Source organism: Monodelphis domestica, chromosome 5 (assembly GCF_027887165.1).
Source record: "Monodelphis domestica isolate mMonDom1 chromosome 5, mMonDom1.pri, whole genome shotgun sequence".
NCBI lineage: Eukaryota > Metazoa > Chordata > Mammalia > Didelphimorphia > Didelphidae > Monodelphis > Monodelphis domestica.
In genome coordinates, this window is record NC_077231.1 from 166,739,355 (window position 1) to 166,760,861 (window position 21,507).

Here is a 21,507-nt window from a genome sequence, read left to right on the forward strand (position 1 = left end):
TACCTAGTACTGGCCATGTAGCAAAATAAATATAAATATAAATTTGTGTATATAATATGTATTATATGCAATATAAAAAAGAAATATAAAGTAATATTGGTGAAGCACAGCTCAGTTAATAGGCAAAGGTTCTGGTATTTGAGTTAAGTGTTAAAGAAAAAAAAGTAGAGATTTGAAGAGGAGGAACTTAGAAAGGAGTACATTCCACACTTATGCAAAGGCATGGAGATGGGAGATGAAATATTACATCTGAAGAATCACCAGTGTGCCTGGATTACAGAGTACATGAAGCAAAGCCATATATAATAAGCCTGGGAGCCCTGATCCAGGTTGGAAAGTAATGCCCTTCTCCTTGAGAACTTGGCATTTAATAAGGGAGCTACTTTCTAGCATATATTGTTACATTTAAAAAAATCATATACTATGTTTCACATAGTCACATATTTCAAAAATTATTTCATGTCAGAGAGATCTATTTAGATCTACCTGTGTTTACTATATATGGCATGGAACATATACTATTTATACACATACATATGCATAACAAGAGGCATTAGAAATCTTAATAATAATTTTTTATTTAAAGTTTTTTAAATCTTCATTTCATTCATTTCTTTAATGAAAACAAACTGGGTCATTTATTTTTTAAATTGACTGGATTTCTATTGTTTTGTTGATCTAAGAAAATTGGTTTTTAAAGGTAGAGGGAGACTTTGGGTAAAATATATGGTTATCCTATCATAACCAGCCATTGAGATGAGATACATTTTTAATATTGGACAAATATAGGTTGTTTACTTATTATCTTCTACATTTACAAATATGAACATTTTACTGAAGATATCAGATGTTGTTTTAGAAATAGAACATGAAAATAAGAATAATAAAATGGGAGAAATTATATTAATTAAATGGCAGCCTATCTATAAACCATTACTGCATTAGTTCCTTAGGAAAAAATTTGTTATTTTATAATTTAGAGTTCTCAGTAGGCAATGATAATGTGAAATAAAAATAAAATAGAAATAAAAAAGTAGGAAAACTTGTTTCTCATAAGTTGTTCTTATTAATTCATTATCAGAATCATATATTCTGAGGCATAAGTTTATAGTAGTCAGCAAACTCTCAAGGCAAAATAAGATAAATTCATTTATGTACATTAAGAGACTTGTGAAATCTTTAAAAATTTTTTAAATTGGGTCTTTTATTCGGGTTCAAAGACATAGCATATACGATTGCATTTTACACATGATAAATTGCCTTTTAAATTTTACTTGTTAAGTTCCTGGCACATTAGATGATCAAGGCATGAACATCATGCCAGGCATAATCCTCCACATAAGTTTTTATGTTTGTTTCTGAACAGTTGAGCTCCATTTAGAAAATGATTGGTTAGGATTTGTTAGATGATTTGAAACAAATGCTTGTAAAAGATGAAGTTGAATTTCAGATGTTTTTAACTTAAACTGCCAAAGAGTGTAAATGCTAAATTGGCTATGAATATAGTTTGATGATATGTCCCATTTCAACAAAATTTTATATTAGGCATATTGTACAGAGTGAAAAAAATTCCAGTCAGATGGAAATTTGTTTATTATGAAAGCAGCATAAACCATGTAGGGAGATGTGATGATAGCTGCCTGATTAAACTTTAGAAGAATGACCAAGAATGAATTAAATGGTATAACTTATATTCATTCTTTTCATAATACAACATGGTAACTTTAATCAATGAAGCCATTTCTCATTTCTGATCCCATTATTTCAGACATCTCTGGCACTAGAACAGAAATTCTAATAGATTTCTTAAGAAGAGGCAAGACATTTCCTAGTGAAGGCCTTATTCTTGGTGATTCCCATCCTTATCCTGATTTAAGAATATTCTATTGCAAAATATGATGCAAGGTATAATAATAATTCTCAAATAATTCATCAGAATATTTTTGTGATTACCTGGCTTGTGACAGATCCAAGTCCCGCGTCATCAACATGCGCAAGCCATCTTCATTGAAAAAGAGGTTGTTTCCGCTGGAAAGGATTCCACATTTCCTAGATGGCTTTCCACCACTCACCAACAAGAATCTATCAGACTCCAGTTGACCTGAAAAAGTGAAAGATATATTTATATTTATCTGTATTCCAAAACAGTATATTAAATACTATTTATTGAAGTTAGCAATGTAAACACATTATCAACTTTTTAAGACACTGGACCTCTGTACTTTTAAAATTTCACATGTATAAGTCATGAATATTAATGGAATATTTTATGTACCTTTCAAATACTATAAATTGAAAAGAAGTTGCTGATCTGTACAGAATTTCAAATGCCAGTGAAATTTCCACATCATTCTCTATGTCTAACAGATTGCTCATAATGCTAAATTTGAGTACACAAGGCTGATGTGTTCTTAACTCAAGTGAATCTACAGATTAAATAAATGGACATTTCTTATAAAAAGCTGGTTAAAACCACAAATAACAGACCATATAGATTGATGTTACTTAGTTATTTTTCATTCTCTAATTTTATTCTATTTAGGGCTAGGATTGACTCCTCTTTTCTTCCTCCTCCTGCTCTGCCCTCACCCAAGACACAAATTCTGTAGAGACAGTTCCGATACATACAGAAATCTATACTACAAGCTGAGTGGGGAATTGACTATTTTAGCATTAATATTTCCTAATATATTGTCTATTATCACCAGATCTGAAATTTTTTCGAACACAACCTCTAATTTACTAATGTAGAAAACAAGATATGTAGTCAAAGAATGACTCAACACTGTTTAATAGATTGGTAATAGCTTACAGACAAGAACTTAATGTTTGTAGGACTTCATTCACATCTTTGTTCTATTAGAGACTCCTTGATAAAAATTTTCTTAATGAAAAAATTACACTTGACATATGTAGTGACCTGGCAGAAATAAGTCTCTAAATGTTAAGCAATACTGAAGAGAAACTTACATTACTCATGAAAATAATTCAAAAATAGGGATCATGGATAAAGGAAATGAGAAATATGAAAAATATATATTGTATTTTTTCTGATAGACAATAAGTAATTGCATAGTGCCAGGATTAAATGACATAGTGGATCATCTGGTCAAATACTAATGCCAGGCAAGATATAAGTGTTTTTATATTTGGGCACCACATTTTTATGAGTATGTGAAAGTTAAAGGTATGTCCAGAAGAGGACAAAAGAGAATAAGAAATTGAGAAAGCATATTATCCACAGAAAAATTAAGTGAACCAATTATATTTAACCTAGAAAACGGAATTAAGAAGGAAATAATAACTTCCTTCAAATATTTTAATGTCTGAAAGAATTAGATTTATTCTGTTACTTTAAAGGGCATAAATATGATTAATGAACAATTACTGGCAGGAGACATAATAAGTGAAGAATTTCTAACAATTTAGAGCTAGTCAGTAATAAAATAGGCAGCCTATTAAAAGAAGGCTTAATTATCAGGGACATTAAAGGAAGAACTCTTGTATTTTGTAGGTGGTAGGGCTATACAACCACTAAATTCAACTTTCAGATTCTATAAAGGAGTATAATAGAATATGAACAATTGATATTATGGAAGTATTCTTTCTAATTATCTATTTGTTTGAAATCAAGCTGGATGTTATGGAGTTTCTTTGTTATTAAGAATTACAATAATAAATTATTAGAAAATTTTATAGTATGTTTACTTTTTAATTGTCAAAATGTATATGTGCCATTAAAATTAAAATTCTTGTATAAAGATCCATAGGATTATGATTAAAGGAAGAAAAAAATCACCTTCGAAATCATCCTTGAGAAAATCTGAGTTTTTAGTACTTATTTTACAAGTTGGGCCCGAGTATCCAGGATCACATATACATTTGGTTCCATTGATACAACTTCCATGCCCATTACACATTTCTTCACATTGTGGACCAATATAGACATTATCAATGGCCCAAGTCACTGGCTGAGAACTTGCAGGATAAAATCCTTGATACCATCTGAATCGTACAGATCTGCAAAAGAGGTAAGTGCTATTCACAAACTAATCATTGAGAGTACAATAATGGAACACAGATGATCAGTAACCCTCTGGTAACAATAAGAAACTCCTGACTACTGTTCCCATTTTGAGAGGGAGGAAACATTAACAATTAAAAAAACATATACTTACCATTTATCTTAACTTTTGTCACCACTTAATAGCTTTGGGTTTGTAAGATGATCATTCCAGAAGCTATTTAAGCACATCATAATAAGTACTTTGCACCTATTTTGGGGAAGCTTCCCCCACATAGTATCTGGTCTATGCTTTTTTTTTTTTTTTTGCCAAAGAGCTATGTTTCCACAGGTATATTTAACCAAGTGAAAGAGCAATATTTCTTTTAAATTAATTATTCCTTTCTTCCATAAAAGTAGAACTCTTTATGAAAATAAATAAGTCAACAAGTATCATTAAATGTTTACAGTGTGTCAGTAACTTCTAAGTACTAAGCAAAAAATTAAATTAAGAATAAAAATTAAAAAACATGATTTGACAACAAATTTATAATAATAAACAAATTTATATTCATAATCAAGAATTAAATAAAAAAGTACAGTTTAGTTTTCCCTTAAATATTCTAAATTACTGTTTAATATTCTAAATTACTGTTCAATCTAACTTCACCTTCTTTACTTAAGAACTCTCACTGAATCTCCTAACATGGAGATAGAGTACCTGGGATTTTTCAACCACTCTGGTCAATTACAATGCATCAGATACAGATTTCAGACAAAATTCATATGATTCAAAAGCTGAAAATTGACTTCAATATGTCTTTTTTCTTTTTTTTTTGAAGTAGGAACTTTGAACCAACTGTTACCAGGGTATACTTAATTCATTCAACAACTGTATTAGGTTGCATAGGGAATACAGAGAAGAATAAGATTTACCTCCTGGATATGCAGGAATCTTTTTACCATTTAGTAGGGAAAATAATGGAGTTTCAGATTTAGTAATTAGTAGGGGAAATAATGGAGTTTCCATTTTATTAGTGGGAAAATATACATAAATCTCTATGCTAAAACTATTCTAGCAAATATTCAACCTTAGTGGGTAAATGGTTTTTTTTCCTTAAATTTTAGTTTTCCAAACCAGAAATTTAGTAAATATCAGATGAGAATCAAGAATAAGTCAATGGGCAGACTCATAGTTTATAAAAAGAGTGGCAATGCAGACTAGAAATACTGTAACATTTTAAAGAAAACAATACTGGAATAAGGGGACATCAAAGTATTGTGTTGGTTTAAAGGAGAAAGGGGTGACTTTCAGATGAGTGATGGTTTTATGGAGGAAATGGTATTTGTTCTGGGCCTTGAAAGATAAGCTAATATTTATATAGTGCTTTCGGGTTTGCAAAGCACTTTATATGTGTCATTCATTTCAGATAAGTAGGGAAGTTATTTGAGCCTCCTGGGAGGGTGCTATTATCATCCCTACAACAGACAAGGAAACTGAGACCAAGAAAGGATAAGAAATTTGTCCAATGTTTCACAGCTAAGTGTCCAAGATGGAATGTGAACTTAGCACTTCCTGTTTCCTTTAGTATACGAATTGCTTAAAGACTGGAAAGGCAGAGCTGAGACAGACATTAGCACTAGAAAGAAGAGCAGGAGCAAAAACGCCTTGCCTTGCTTTCTTCTCTAACCTTCTTTTCTAGAGGTTTAATATAAACATAAGGAAAAATCATATAGCAGTCTGAGTGGTTAATGTACTAAAAATTTCATGATGATCCTTTTTTCAACCCACAGTTTTCCTATTGGCAAGTTTCTAGTTAACTTGCATTTTCTATCATCTAAAAAACTAGGAATCTAGAAATCTGTGTATGACTGACTTTCTTATTAAAAGATTAGATTGTTTTAGATACAAATGGCTTTATTTAAAGAAGCCATATACTCATTATGTAGGAAAACACATACAAACAGATTAGAAGGTTTTAAAAAGTAAAATGCAATGATTTCTCTACTTTCACCAAAAAACGGATGCTGAAACATTCATTCTTAAATCTTGAAAAACTGTGCTGGCTAAGATCCACTTCCCTCACCTATAAAAGCAAAGGGTTAGATTAGATGAACTTCCTAAAATTTAATACCAATGATTGATTTATGGTATTTAATGTTACAAATAGTCACTTAGTCACCTTCATAGAAGGTCCGATGAAAAGTCAATGCAAGAGTGAAGGGGAAGATCCTAGGATAGTATATGTCTCTCCCCTAGACAAAAAGTCTGACTTCTAAAGTAATTTCCTAGCTTTTCTCTTTCGTAGTCAAAATAGTCAACAGTCATAGGTCATTAGTCTTCATCCTTTCTCCCAATATAGAAGCCTTTTAAAAAATTATCTATCCTGGTGGGTTTTTTTAAATGTCCACATTAAATAAAGATGTGTTCCCCTAGCTCAGTAAATGGATCTTCTATTTTTATTTTTGTTCTTCATGTTTGAGAATAATGCTGACATTCCTGGGGATTAATTATGCTTTCCTGAGAAGCAAAGTAGGAATAAAATGCTTCTCTGTATTTTCATGGCATGAGGTGAAATGTGTTGGCTACTAGGTAAGAGTGGGGGGTAAGAATTCTAGCTATCAAAATTGATGGCATGTGATTAAATCAGAAAATGTATGTCAAGTTCTTTGCAATTCAAATGCTTCTTATAGTCTTTCTATACACTTTAAATGTCTCCATCATTTGCTCTTAGTTCTTATATAATATTTGCCCAGTTTTAGGCAAGAAAAGCTGAAATCAAAAGTCAAAACTTTTAAGATGGAAAATTTGCTCAATAGCTATGAAAATGATTGAAGTAAAGTTCTCAATATAACTTAAACTCTATTATAATTTATTTAAATCAAGATTATTACTATCTACAGCCATCCTATCCCCTGGAGAAAAAAAATCCCAATTTGAAATTAAACTTTACTTTCAAATATATATCACAATTTAGTCTTGGCAAAGAACACTTCTTCCCATTTGAACTTTCAGACTGCTGAGCTGAGGGAAATGCTTAGAGTTTTCCTTTGAACAAAAGCCTACATAGAATTTTTTTGAGCCTTTTATTTATTCAAATGTTATGAATACAAATGAGCTACCTTGGTTGGATATTTATTATTGTTTCACCTGTCTTGACACAGAAACTGCAAGCACCATGATAAATGGACTGAAAGGCCTAGTTTCAATGTGGTTTCCTTCTGCTGAAATCTCATTTAAAAATTCTTGCTGCCATGCTCCTTAGTGAGTGTCAGCATCTATTCTCCCACATCAGTGGTATTCAAAGGAATCTGTTATTTAAAGCATAGACTTAAAAATTCAAGCACACAGCACTGGCTTCATTAAACAGGTTTTTTTTTGGCTGACTCATTATGAAAATGCATAAAGTAAAAAAAAAAAGAACTTGAGAAGTTTTAAAAAGGAACAGAACATAGAAAAGTCTACACAATTACAAAAAAATGATGTGGATAAACCTGAATAGGAAACAACATTTATGCTTTCAGCATAGTCTGATAATCTGTAGAGGTTACATACAATAATCATCCCTATAACTTATACTATTTAGTATATTCATGTGTATGGATAATATACATCACGGTCAATTAGGTAAAGCATTAATAATGAAAATTAAAAATAAATAGAAAAGTGAAAAATTAATTAAAAGTATGTTGTGTATAATTTTTCTTGTTTTAAAGAGAGTTGCATATATACTGGCATCTCTCTACTTTGGAGTATATTGGCAATCATAGACTTTAAATAAGGACCAAATAGTGTTGTTCTTTCAGAAGTATTGAAAGATAGCTTGTAACTTTGGTTGGACATCATTTGAGAAATGGGAATATACCCTTTTGTTCAAATTTCTTTTCTTAGCAAGCATTGAAATATTAGTGACAGTCAAAGGCTAGTATTTTGATTATTATAAGTTTTTTTAATTGGCTAAAAGACCATACTTTATCATTAACCAAGAGTGTTAGAAATATATATTTCTTTTGTTCACATTCACAGATAATATTGGTACTTCTGAAGCAAAAAAGACAGAGGAGAATTACTAATTTATAAATTGAATCAGCCTCTAAAATTGTATGGGTGGTCTCATTTAGAATGGTAAACCTTTGCAACCTTATTTCATACATTGTAGTTGGAATTCCTCTGTGGGAACCTACTAAAAAGCATGCCATATTTTTTACTAGCACAATCTGGTAACACTAAGCTCTACTTTTTGTTGAAGATTCTACAAATTTCTGGGTTTTCTCCTTGATTTAATAGGTTTGTAATTCTTAGGTAATCCATTAGGGAAAATTTAAGGACAATTAGAAAGTATGGAATTGTTTAGGGCTGAACATTGACTGCATTTAGGATAAAAACCATTTTCAGATGTCATCAAAGAATGATAGATCTTTGGTTTAAAGTCTGAAGGCAACTAAGGAATCATATAATTCAATAATCCCATTTCACAGATGAGGAAACAGGTCTGCTTTTGCCCAAGGTCACACAGACAATAAGTAGGAGAGGTAAAATTTTACTCCTGGTCTTCTGACTACAAATTCAGACTCTTTCCACCATATCATGCTTTTGATAGTCTAGAAAGCTTCCCTTCAACAATAGTGCTTTGTTAAGCCATCTGAGCCTTGGTTCCCCCATCTGTGAAACAAGGTGGTTCTACTACATCATCTCTAAGGTCCATCTGAGTGACAAAATTCCATTATTTAAGAGATATTAGCACCAATTTTATTAACGCTAAGTGTAATTTGGATGTGTCCTAACTCTTCTAGCACTCTTTTAGATGTTTGAGTTTTCAGCAAGAATTTCAGAGTAACTAAAAGGATTTGAAATGAAAGTCCATTTTTTTTACAGAAAAAAATTATCCTAGAGCACTAAATACTGGGGTTTGGATTGAATTTAGGCCTGATTTAGTTGTGGTGTAAATACATATATTTAATGTATACACATCCATATGTCAAGCCAATAAGTATTTGTTAACCTACTATTTGCCAGGCACTGTGCTAAGCACAGGTAGATACAAAGAAAAGCAAAAACCATGGTCCTAGCCTTCATGGAGCTCCCAATCTAATGAGAGAGACAACATGCACATGATTAGGTAGAAATGAGATACAGACAGGTTAAAATGTGATAATCGAGAGAGAGAAGACATCAGCATTAGGGTACTTGGAAAGGCTTCTTGTAGAAGGCAGGTTTTTAGCTGAGATTTGTGGGAAGCCAGGGAAGCCAGGAAGTGGAGACCAGGACAGGTTCATTCATTTGCATGGATCATGATAATAGGGTAGGATGGTGGCAGGGTTTGGGAAAGAGTCGAATCACCACAGTTTCATGTTGCTCCTTTGTAATTTTGCTAACTGAGGCCCCTGTGAATAATTTTTTCTGAATCATGAGTATGAAATGAGTTAAGCATTTTCTTAGGATAATTCTGGTAAAAGACTGAAGGTATTCAACACATATGGGGAAAAAAAAACAAGTCAAAAGACAGATTTTTAAGATGCCCAAGAGGTTCTGTGAATAGTTAACTAGTTATTGGGTGCTATTGGTATCTAATGACTGTCTGAGGAAATTTGAGTTATAAAGCAGCTAACGATGGCCCCCATGGTCATCAGGTTGAAAAGATTAAAGATATTTCTCCAGGAGACTAGTCTGTAGTTTGCTAAAGACCACCCCTAAAGTCATTAGGCATCTTTAAGTCTGTTTAGCAGGAAGAAAGTAAAGGCAGGTGCTATATTTTATACAAGTAACTTTCTTATTTTTAAACTATTGTTCTTCATTATAAGAGACAAAGGAAAACAAATGAAAATATCAGAGAGGGGAATGTGTGGTATTGCTTTCTTTTCTATTCCTCTGTCATTCTCTAATAGTTCCATTTTTTTACCTACAGCTTTTCATTTTATTTTTACACATCTTCATCAGCAAAATGGGGATAATAATAGTTTCACCATCTATATCATTAGGGTTGGTGTGAAGAAACTACTTTTTAAATTGCAAAACATCATAATAATGTGAGCTATTATCATTTCAACTTAAATGACCTTTCATTTAAAAAATCAGTAGATATAGCAAAAGCACAGAGAGAAGGGGAAAAGATCAGGGAAAGTCCTAGAGCTCTCTTCTAAGAAATTAGGATCTCAGGGAGGTACAGAATTTGAAAACTGATTTTCCTATTATTCATGCTGTGTTAATAATTAAATCACATGACCTCTCTCTGCGCCTCAGTTTCTTTATTTGTAATATGAAGGGATTGGATAGATTGTCATTAGAGTCCTCTAGTTCTAAAAATTCTATGATCCTATAAATCTGTGTCTTCTCAAGGGATATGGTGAGATTTGAATTGCAAAAATATGAAAATCTTTCATTGAATTTCTTAAGTAAATGAGCATGTGAATGTGTGTGTATGTGTATTATGTGTGTGTGTTGTCATTATATTTCAGGATAAATTAGACTCTTCTTAGATGCAAAGTGTCTGAATCACATATTCCAACTCAGGAAATGAATATTGCAACATAGCATTTCACACACATACCTTTTTAGCAACTGTCTATCATAGAAGTATGTCAGCATAGCTTCCTATTGTTTTCAAATATAAATATTTTATCTGATTTAAATGAGAATTCAGTGAGAAATAAAAGGAAGAATTCTGTTCCTCTCATAAGGCAAAAAAAAAAATCCAAAAATGACTCCAGGAAGGGAAATTTCAATAAAGATCAACTTTGAAAAGGCTTGAGAAGAAGCAGTGAGGACCTTACCCACATAGGTGCAGCTTCCCGAAATGAATGACCTCCCTTCTCCAGCCCTGAGTTGTACCAGCATAATAGGTACTGCTTGGGTGATGTTCAGTGGAGCATAAGGAGCTGATGTGGCTGCTACTACTATAGCACAATGGAAGGAGCAGGTGCCATGTGGCCCCGAAGTCCCTCGAAAATTCCAGCCTTACTGGATCAGCAGATGAGCTATCAGTTGAGCATCCAATGTTGATCTTGGGGGAAAAAATACAAATTATCAGAGTGGCAAGCCTTGAGATGATTCACCACTTTACTATTTCCCAGAGAGCCCATTGCCTGGAAAATGCCTTCTTGAATTATTTAGAAATACAAATTCTGTTTATGAATAATATAGTACACTACCTTTATACAACAATCTCTCATAAAGCACCTCAGTGCTTCATGAAAAAGTCACTTTTTTCCTTATCCCATAGGGAAAGCAGAGCATATCAAATAGAGTCCAGTGTTTTACTTTTGGTCTTCTTTCGAAGCTGGACTATGACCCAAGTAAATACATATGGAAAATGTGACACATTCCCCTTACTTTGACAATGAGTTTTTGTTTTTTTTTTTACTCATCAGGAAAATAGCTTGGTACAATGGAAAGAGGACTGACCCAATAGTTAGGAGACCTGGGTTCTAGTCCAAGTGTTGTCACAGACTATCTGCTACCTGGGATAAATCATTGCATGACTCTTCATAGTATTTTCCTCACCTCTAAAATTAAGAGGTTAGTCCAGGTGATCAGGGAGGCTAGTTCTAATGTCCTGTGATTTAATTACCCTACTTAGACTACAACTAAGTGGTCATTCCATTTTTCCATTCTTATTGAATGTGTGTGGTATAGTGCATTAGAAGGACTGGCAGTGAGGGAATTTGGGGTCTAATCTTGCTATGTTGTCAACTAGTTATGTGCCTTGGGAAAATCCTTTTAGTTATTTGATCTCAGTTTCTTCATCTGTAATAGGAGATCTGGTCCAGCTATAAAATCCTTTGATTCTATAAGTAAAGCTTAAAATCAATAGAATCATCTGTCTTGAGTTGTATAAGAGAAGAGTTAATCCAATTTGTGTAAAGAGAAATCTTTGGCAGAAATCAGCTGAATAGAAAGAACGGGAGAGGTACAAGAAGGAAAAAACTGAAAGTTCCAGGAGGGAACCTGAAGCTTGGAGAACTTCAAATGCAAACTGAGCCATCAGTGAATATTGTGCACTGGGACTTGAAGAAAGGCGTCCACTGAGATTCCCTTTTTCAAAGATCTCATTCTCCATCTCTCTCCATAAATTGTTCCAGGACTCCACCATTCAAGCTAGTTAGCTTAGGAGTAGGGACCGACCAGCAGCTGGCCAGAAAAGAGATCAAGGCCAAGAGCTTGAACCCCGAGACTTTGGGGGGGCCAGTCTGCCAGAGGGGACAAGTCAATAGGGCTTCCTGTTCACCCCTTCTCCCTGCCTAATATTTTTACCTCTCCTTCCTTGTTTGAACCCAAATAAATATCCACTACTTTAGAGTTAGGTCTGGCTAGTTTCTGTGAAATTATCTGTGACTTCTTTTTTTCTGGCTGCACTCTCTCAAATTACAATGGAAGAAAGGAAAATACCTCAAATTGGATGATTGTGTTCTCATTCACATTCAGATCTCGAGTTGTAATGGAGTGCTCACCAACTTCATTTGAAACAAACACCATGGCTGAATCTTCCTCGCTATCATGAAAGAAAAACAACATGGTACTCATATATTTACAATATAAGAGGAATTTATATGAGATAATGTGGCATAGGAGAGAGAGGGATCCTCTTGCAATCATGGAGACCTGGGTTCAAATCTTGCCTCAACATATACTAGTTGTGAGATTATGGGTAAGTCACAGCTAGGTGGTGTAGAGTAACCAGTCTGGAGTCAGATTCATCTTCCTGAGTTCAAATCTGGCCTCAGACACTTAAGAGCTGTGTAAAATACTGGGTGAGTCACCTAATTCCATTTGCCTCAATTCCTCATCTGTAAAATGAGTTGGAAAAAGGAAATGGCAAACTACTCTAAGTATCTTTGCCAAGAAAATTTGAAATGGGGTCACAAAGAGTAGGACACAGTTGAAAAATGACTGAAAACACTTAGCCATTCTGTGCCCCAGGCAAGTTTCTAAGACCATAAATTACAGATGAGTTTTTGATTTCCAAAAGTATGGAGTTTCTGCAATCATGGTTCCTTATACTCATGAGATTAGAGGTTAGATAAATAAAAAAGAAAAGAAGGGGGAATAAATTTATATGGAGAAGTGATTATTAAAACTTCTAAGTCTTTAAAGTAAATACTCACGGAGCCCCTTTTGAAGAATATGGGCAATAAAGGCCAATGTTACCACCAGGATAGAAAAACCAATTGTCTTCTTTGGGTCCAAAGTCAAAAGTATCCAGAAGGATTACAGGATTGTTTATATTATTCCCATCAATTATAAAGTCATCAACAATCCATATTTCTTCTTTCTTGCCTAAGTGATTTTCAGATAAAGAAGAATTTTGAAAGTGAAAATTGAGTTTTGTCCTTTGGAAAAAATTCAGTAAATTAAACATATGCTTCCAAAATTAAAACAGCATAAAATATATGATAGTTTATTTACAGTGATTATGAGCAAAATATGTTTAAAAATCTCAGAGTCATCTTAAGTTGACATAGCAAAAAAAAAGACTTAACTAATTTCAGAACTTCTCTGATGGAAAACATGCTGTGAAAAAACTGTTGTCTTTCATCTAAGAAAATGGTGCTATCGACCAAATATAGGAAAATAGGCCCTTTGAAAGTTATTCATTCACACTTTCTTGTTCACATAATGAGCAATGCCTACTTTTGTAAAATGACTAGATACACTTAGGAATGAAGTTTATAGCCACAGAAATGAGATAACTAGTCGAGTCGACAATGATTGGGCTCATGAGCATTTTGTTTTAACCAACTATTCCAATAGCTTATTTATATTTAAAAATATATATTTTTGATTTCCATCTGATTAACTGATGGAAAAAATTATACAGAAGAAAATTCCTTCATGTTGCAAAAAAATCCCTCCCCCCATTACCTATTATAATCTTTGGATTCTTTGGCAGAATTTTATGCGGGTGAAAGTCCAATAATCCAGTGTATCCCTGATCTTATTAATGTGGTCATTCCCTTCATTAGTGCAAATTACAACCCACCCATACTCTCTCATCCTGTGCTATTCTTGTCAAGCATGTCAAGTCAGCTATAAAGAATATCCTTAATAAATCTTTTATTAACTCTTTGCTCATTCAAATAGATTTAATACTCTAGGATCAGCAGTGTCAAACATGCAGCCCAGAGGCTATAAGCAGTCCACTCTATAGATTGAAATGTAATTGGGAAATATTTAACAAAAAAAAATAAAATAAAATAAAACATAGATTATAATGTATTTTAAAATTAAGTCAATATGTCACCCAAAGGGATCCTTATGTACAGATTAGTGGCCCCCTATTCTATTTGAGCTTTATAGTACTGTTTTAGATGATGGATTTTAACCTGATTTTAAACTTATTTTGTAAAAATATGTTTTGATAATTGTATTTCAACATACTTGGTTTCCTTTATAATCCTTTGTATTATATCCATTCAAAGGCATTATTCTGGCAACTGATCCATAGACTTTACCAAAATGCCAAAGGGGTTCATGACAAAAAAGGTTAATGATCCTAGACTTTTTTCTATTTTCAGTATAATATTTAAAAATGTTTATTTTATTTCTAGACTCATTTGTTATAAAACCACAGGAAGTGATTCGATTTTATGGTTGACTCTTTGATACTCTCTTTACCATTCTGGACTATTTACCTTTTCAGAAGCCTTTGTAATAAAATTATGTTTTTCTAATTTGAATGTAATGAAAAAAGTAAAATGCTACTAAAGACTTCCTTTTTATAAAACAGACAAAGAAGCAAAGCCATAAAACATTATTGATTTGTAGGAGCATCTTCAACCACCATTTCAAACCTGCATTAAACTCTATTTCTTTCAATGGCATTTCCCAAAGAAACAAGAGAATGTTAAAGAGAATGCGATACATATTTTACTTTTTTTAAATGGGTGACTACAGCATTTTGTATCAGTACTTCCTATTCTGTCAAACTCTGTGATGTGCCTATAATAGTGTCTTGAATGGAACTCCGCAGTTTGAAATCATATATGTATGTATATATATATATATATATATATATACATACACATACACAATTATTTCAGCAACATTGAGATGAAAGTAAACAGTTTGGAGAAGTAGCATTTTATTGCAACTAAAGTTCATATTTTGGAACAAGTCTCTATAAAGTCTTCTTTGGCATTTACCATATCCATATCCATCTCATGAAGGGAAACCAGTACTTTTGAAACAATGAATTAAAATAGTAACAAGGTGTTATATTTTCAAATCCAAATCATCTCAGCCATATTAAAGAGTTAATGATCTGTGCATAAAACACCCTTATTTAGTTTGAAGCTTGTGTTCTCATCTTAACAAAAATAAATGTGTCTCAGTCAATTTGCAAGCATAGAAAAAGAGGTTTATTTTTACCATTGTTGTACGGTTGCCAGAGTCGGAAACGTGTGGCATTGGTTTGTGCAGTATATGGCAGGGGAACATTAATAAAGAGGACATTGGTTGTTTGAGTAAAGTAAAACTCATCCATCAAGTGCCAAATGATGCCCCCACTGATGGAGTACTGTAATAAAATAGAGTGAGATCTCTCTGGGGTACCTAGAATGAAGAGGGGACACGGGCATTAATATGACACAGAAGAGCAGAAGCAACATAGACTAAGCTCATTTTGTTTTTTGCACCAGTGCAGGAAATGATCCCCTCGACCCCCCACCCCATTTCAAAGCCAAGACAATCCTCCTTCAAATTCTTGGAAGTTAAGCGTCTTTATGAATAAGGTATCCCAAATACAGGGCAGAGAGCTCAAGGAGCAATAAGTACATGACCAAGAACACATAGTAAGCACACACAAAAGCTTATTGAATTTGATTTAAGCAAAAATGAACAAACAAACAAACAAAACCAAGTAAAGTCTTTTGACTCATTGGAAACACAGCAAGCATTTTCAAAACATTTACCCGAATCCTGTGATACAGAAACTTATTCCCATAGCTCATGTAATTTAGAGCTAGGAAGAACTTTAGAGATCATTTAGTCCAACTCTTTCATGTGCTGTACATAGAGCACTGTGGAAGGCACTGGGGAAATACAAAGTTTAGATAACGTATGGTCCCTACCCTCAAAGATGAGTAGGTTAAAAGAAAATTGCATATTTTCATAAAATCTGATTCATTAACATGAAAAATCAGAATGGAAAATTTTGTAAAATTTTGTTTGGAATATTGTCCAAGATATATTTTAAAGTTAAGATATAAATCAATAAAAATAGAAAATGTGGATGGAAAGGCATATGGAAATGGTGACAAAATTAGTTGTCATAGAGCTAGAATTATCATTGTACTTAATAAGATCATTCCTGGGGAAAAATGATACTTATCTGATCCACACTTGGTAGAGGAGGAACATATTATATACTAAAAGTAACTGATAACTAACTTGACTTCTCAAAGTAACATTAAAATAACCAATTAACAATTGTGAATACTTAGAGATTAATATCAAATCTTTATTTTAACCATGCGGTATTGCTTGCAGATCTGATTCATCATTCTTACTGGGGGGAAAGGACTTATTCATTGGGTACCATTTCTGGGAAGGATATAAAAACATGGTTACAGCTATATATCTTACCTTTTGCAATAAATCTAAGTGAAAACTGGACATATAAGCTATTAGAGCAATCTAGGTCTCTGGAAATGAGCATCCTTAGTCCTTCCTGAAAATAGAAATATATAGTATAAATGACCTCATATCACTTTCTATCTTATTTTCCTATCAGTTGATTTACCTAAAGATATACTAAGAAGGTCCCAGAAAGTTCAAGAATCCATAAACATATTATGAAGTATAAATTCAATGAAAATTTATTTCAATACCTGAATGAATGGGATTTTTTTTTTTGGCCCACAAAACTTTTTTTCTCACAATGGCTAATATTTCCTTTGAACTCAGATAAAACAAATCTATTGACTCAATGAAAAATCACCTACTTGGTATGAATTTCAAGAAGCAATTCAAAAATGATAGCCTTAAATATCTTTAAGTAATGCTAATAAAGGTTTCTATGAGAATCAAGTGAATTAATGACATATTTGAAGTGCTTTGCAAACCTTAAGGCACCATCTAAATCTGAGTTACTATTATAATCTCCAGGAATATTTATTTAAGCATAATCTCTTTGGAACACAGCTAGATGTGAAAGGAATAACATGCTAGAAGGGAAATGTGCCAAGTACTTCTGCTGGATGCCTGAAGCTAATAGGTAACTTTTTTTTCCCAGGGTTCCCAGAATTCCTACAAGCTAAGTTCTATGCTTTGGCTCATTCCGACAACCCCTGGGGCATGCATTCCAGCTGAATGAATAAACCCCTACTTCTTCAAGTTAAATAAGGCATAATTAAGGTTAAATTCTTATGCCTAGGCTTCAGCAATTCATGCAGGGAAGTTTTGGACCACCATAAAGAGATTAAATTAGCTTTAGTAATTTTTCAGCTAATTTACTATTTTTGGTTTCCTGGGTCTGACAATCTTAAAGGTTCATTTCTTCCCAACACTACAGGATAGTTGTGCCAACTGAAAAACTCTATCTTCCTATTCAAACTTCTTACAATGGGAGTTAAATAGTTATATTCTTCTATAAGTACTCCAATTCTTTGAGTAGTTTCTGTTAATTTATCTGCAAACTAATAACTAAAGTAGAAGACATGGCATCTTACTGCTATAAGATGTTGCCATGGCTTTTATGGGACAGATATAGCAGTGGATAGAATGTTGGATCTGGAGTCAGAGAACCTGAGTTCAAATATGACCTTAGATACTTAATAGCTTTGAGACCCTGGTCAAGTCACTTAGTCTCTGTTGCCCAAGTTTCCTCAACTATAGAACTGGGGTGATAAAAGCACTTTGTTGGGTTGTTGTGAGAATCAAATGAGATATTTGCAAAATGCCTGGCACACAGAATACACTTAATAAAAGCTTGTTTCATTTTTTCTCTTCCCTATTTGGATAGATAATTAAGCATTTATTAAGAGCATCTTACATGCCAGGCTCTGTGCTATGTGCGGGAGATATAGATACCAGCAAATGAGACAATCCCAAGGTATTCTTTCTGTTTATTTGTTGTTCCCCTTCCAGTTTCATCTAGCAAGACTCTCAGGATGATCTAGCTTAATTGGGTCTCATGCCAAGCTTTCTACAAACTTTTTGTTATTTCCTAGAGCAACATTGCTCATAATTTTATTACACTTCTCTCTATAGGATTGCACATAAACTTGCTTCCTAAACTCATGTCCTTAGTGATTTCTGGGCTTGGAACTGTTGTAACAATGGGCAGCATCTTAACTTTATCCTTTCTTCTAATTTGGTTTTAATTTTCACCTTTGCTATCAGTGTTAAGTTAATGACAGAGTATAAGCACCTTAAGGGCAGCTCAGTGGCTCAGACAATAGAGGGCTATGCTTGGAATCAGGAAGATTCATCTTCCTGAGTTCAAATCTCATTTACTAACTGTGTGACCCTGGGCAGTTCACCTAACTCTGTTTGCCTCAGTTTTCTCATCTGTAAAATGAACTGGAGAAGGAAATGGCAAACCATCACAGTATCTTTGTTAAGAATGCCCCAAATGGGCACTAAGGTGACTTAATGGATAGAGAGCCAGGTCTGAAGATGGAATATCCTGGATTCAAATATAGCCTCAGTCTTCTTAGCTGTGTGACCCTGGGCAAATCATTTGCCTAGCCCTTATTGCTGCCTTGGAACTGATTTCTTACTATTGGTTCTAAAACAAGAAGGTAAGAGTTAAAAAAAAAACCTCAAAATGAGATCACATAGAATTGGACCTAACTAATACTATTGAATAACAACAACCACAAGCACCTAATAAGCAATATTTGCATCCAGTACAGCATCTAACAAATGATAGGTGCTAAAAAAAGGATTGTGCATAGATTGATTTTTAAAATGACTTACAACAGTAGTTGTTTTCAGTCAAGTTACAATTTCATTTTTTTGTGATGATTTTCAGTTCTCACTGTACCCAGAGTATTCTGACTCCAGTCTTTAAAAACCTATATTTGATTTTGACATATCAGTCACTTCCCAATAAAAACTCATCACACAATACTTTCCAGTTAAAAAATATTTAAGTACAGCAGTCTACTATGGTGGTTGTGACTGACCGCATATGTAATGTCATTTTTGCAGTTCACTGCCAACAGGAAATAGGAATTCTTTTTTATTTGGAATCATGGACCATTGTATTTGACTTGAATTGGATTGCTTGTTATTGTTGCTTTCATTTCTGTTATTGTACTAATTATGTATATTATTCTTTTGTTTCTACCTACTTTTCTCTGCATCAGTTCTTATTAACCTTCTCAATTTTCTCTGAATTCTTCATATTTAATATTCCATAGGCCATAATAACATTTTCTTTTTCCTTCTTTTTGCTAATTTGAGGTATGTCAAAATTGTTTTAGTTTGGAGTTATCTTGCTATTAGTAATTTAAAAAATTTTTATGTTGTTGATAATTTCTCTCAAAAATTATTCATATCTTTTATCACTTTCTTCTCTATTGGGAAATGACTTTTCATCATATAAATTTGTATCAATTTCCTATGTTTTTTGGACATTAGACTTTTACCATAGCTTTCTCTTTAAAGAAAGTATTACTGAGGCAGAGGCTTAAGGATTCTAGTAATCTACAATATGAATGGCCTCTTTTATTTCCTGACCCTGAGTCAAATTATCGAGCCTACTTTATATATATATTTATATCTATATATATCTATATCCTTTTGTTCTCTTTTGCTTAGAAGTCATTGAAGATTAAGCTAGATTTTGGCTTAATTCAGAGGATCTTGCTAAATTCTAAAAAGATTATTTTTGCTACTCGACAATAAAAGGTAGTACACAAGCTGAAATGAACTCCACTGTGATCTCTTTGTTTCTCTTTCTTTTGAGTATTTCCAGGTGAGATGACATGTACCAAGAAATGACTATCTTGGGGTACATGATAAAACTAATTCTGCCAACTCTTTTATTCATTGCTCTAAGAAAAATCTCATTTTCCATTTATAGTTTCCTTATGTCTTTGGGCTTAATTTGTAGTGAGAATGTCAGTGTAGAGGTGGTAGAAGTGGTTCACTTGCTTTCATAATGCATCTATTTTTTTTAATAGACAGAGATCTCACATTAAGAACAAGAAGTTAATATTTATAGATAGCCCAAGATCTAGGTGATTCTTGCTATCCAATGTCCCCTTTATTTACCCCTCCTTCATGATCACTGAGGAATCAAAAGGAGATTACAGAAGACCAAGGTTTGTTTTGTATTTTTGCTTGTTTCCAGAGTTGCAATGGCCCCAAATAAATCAATCAACTAGTGGCCAAATTTCTGGTAATAGCTGTCTTTTTACTTAGCTAAGCTGTTCCTCAGATAATGATATAGCCTGTGATTAGGACTGTTAAACCCTATTGAAACTTGTATTTCATCAGTCATTATCTTTGAAAACCTACAGCAGTGTGATGGTGAACCTTTTTGAGACCATGTGCCATACTCCCCCACTCCCCCCTAACCGCTGCTGAGTGCTTCTCCTTTTCCCTTACCTCAGACAGAGGAGGGAGAAAGGGAGGGGAGTGGCTTGAGAGCTGAGCTCAGGGGAGGGACCAAATGCTTCCATTGGGCTTTTGGACAGAGGGTGGGGAGGTGTGATGGAGATGAGGAGGGGAGTAGCTCTTCCCAAGCCTCTCTGCCTTTCTAGTAACTAACTCTGGCAGGTGACAGCACACATGCCCACAAAGAGGTCTCTGCATGCCATCTTTGGCATGTGTGTCATAGGTTCACCACCATGGACCTAGAGTTATCCGACATGATGATAAGGCAGTGGGGAAGAGCTTATATTTTTGTAGGTATTATATCTTGGCTTTTAAAACATTAATATGATTCTGTCAGTAAATAACATAATTTTCAGTTATCACATTGTTCTATAATCAAATATGATTTGCTTTGTAATGATCCATTTTATTAAGCAGTTTCCAGAAATTAATTTTGTAAAAAATTAGAGACTCACTGTGCAAGAAAATATTCTTTGTGCTAAGTGCAGTATATTGTATCATATATTTACTTAAAGTAAGATAAGAGGTTTATAGATTGAGAGTTAGCAGGGACCTTTGAGGTAATCATTTTATGAAAAGGACCTGAAGCTCAGGGAAGTGAAAAGATTTGCTAGGATCACTCATGTAGCAGGCAGACTTAGGTTCTCTGACTCCAAATCCAAAATTCTTTTTATTCTCTCACAGCACTTCCCTTTCACAGCTTGATGTACGAACTGCTCTTATTGATTCTTTCCAGTTCCTTATAGCATATGCTATTCTATGTGTTGAATTTTAATATTGCAAAAGGTGTGTGATTTCTTTGATATGATTTTTCTTTCTTTGGATACAGATTATGATCCCTTCATAACTGAATCAACAACCTTCATGAATTGTTTGGTTATAAAACAGTCTTCATATTGGGATATCTTTCCAAAGTCTGTTGCTAGGTCATACTAAAAAG

General features: G+C 33.4%; 1 protein-coding gene across 1 annotated transcript in view; it reads right to left on the minus strand.

The window, feature by feature from the left end:
• The window catches only part of RELN (reelin), a 539,202-nt gene that overhangs the window by 75,264 nt on the left and 442,431 nt on the right, over positions 1–21,507 (minus strand). The window contains exons 37-43 of the mRNA XM_003342005.3: positions 16,584–16,668; positions 15,369–15,551; positions 13,106–13,277; positions 12,390–12,492; positions 10,775–11,004; positions 3,800–4,020; positions 1,954–2,101 (exon numbers count right to left, since the gene is read on the minus strand). Of these exons, the coding sequence (XP_003342053.2) occupies positions 1,954–2,101; positions 3,800–4,020; positions 10,775–11,004; positions 12,390–12,492; positions 13,106–13,277; positions 15,369–15,551; positions 16,584–16,668 (1,142 nt within the window). The remainder of the gene's footprint in view (positions 1–1,953; positions 2,102–3,799; positions 4,021–10,774; positions 11,005–12,389; positions 12,493–13,105; positions 13,278–15,368; positions 15,552–16,583; positions 16,669–21,507) is intronic.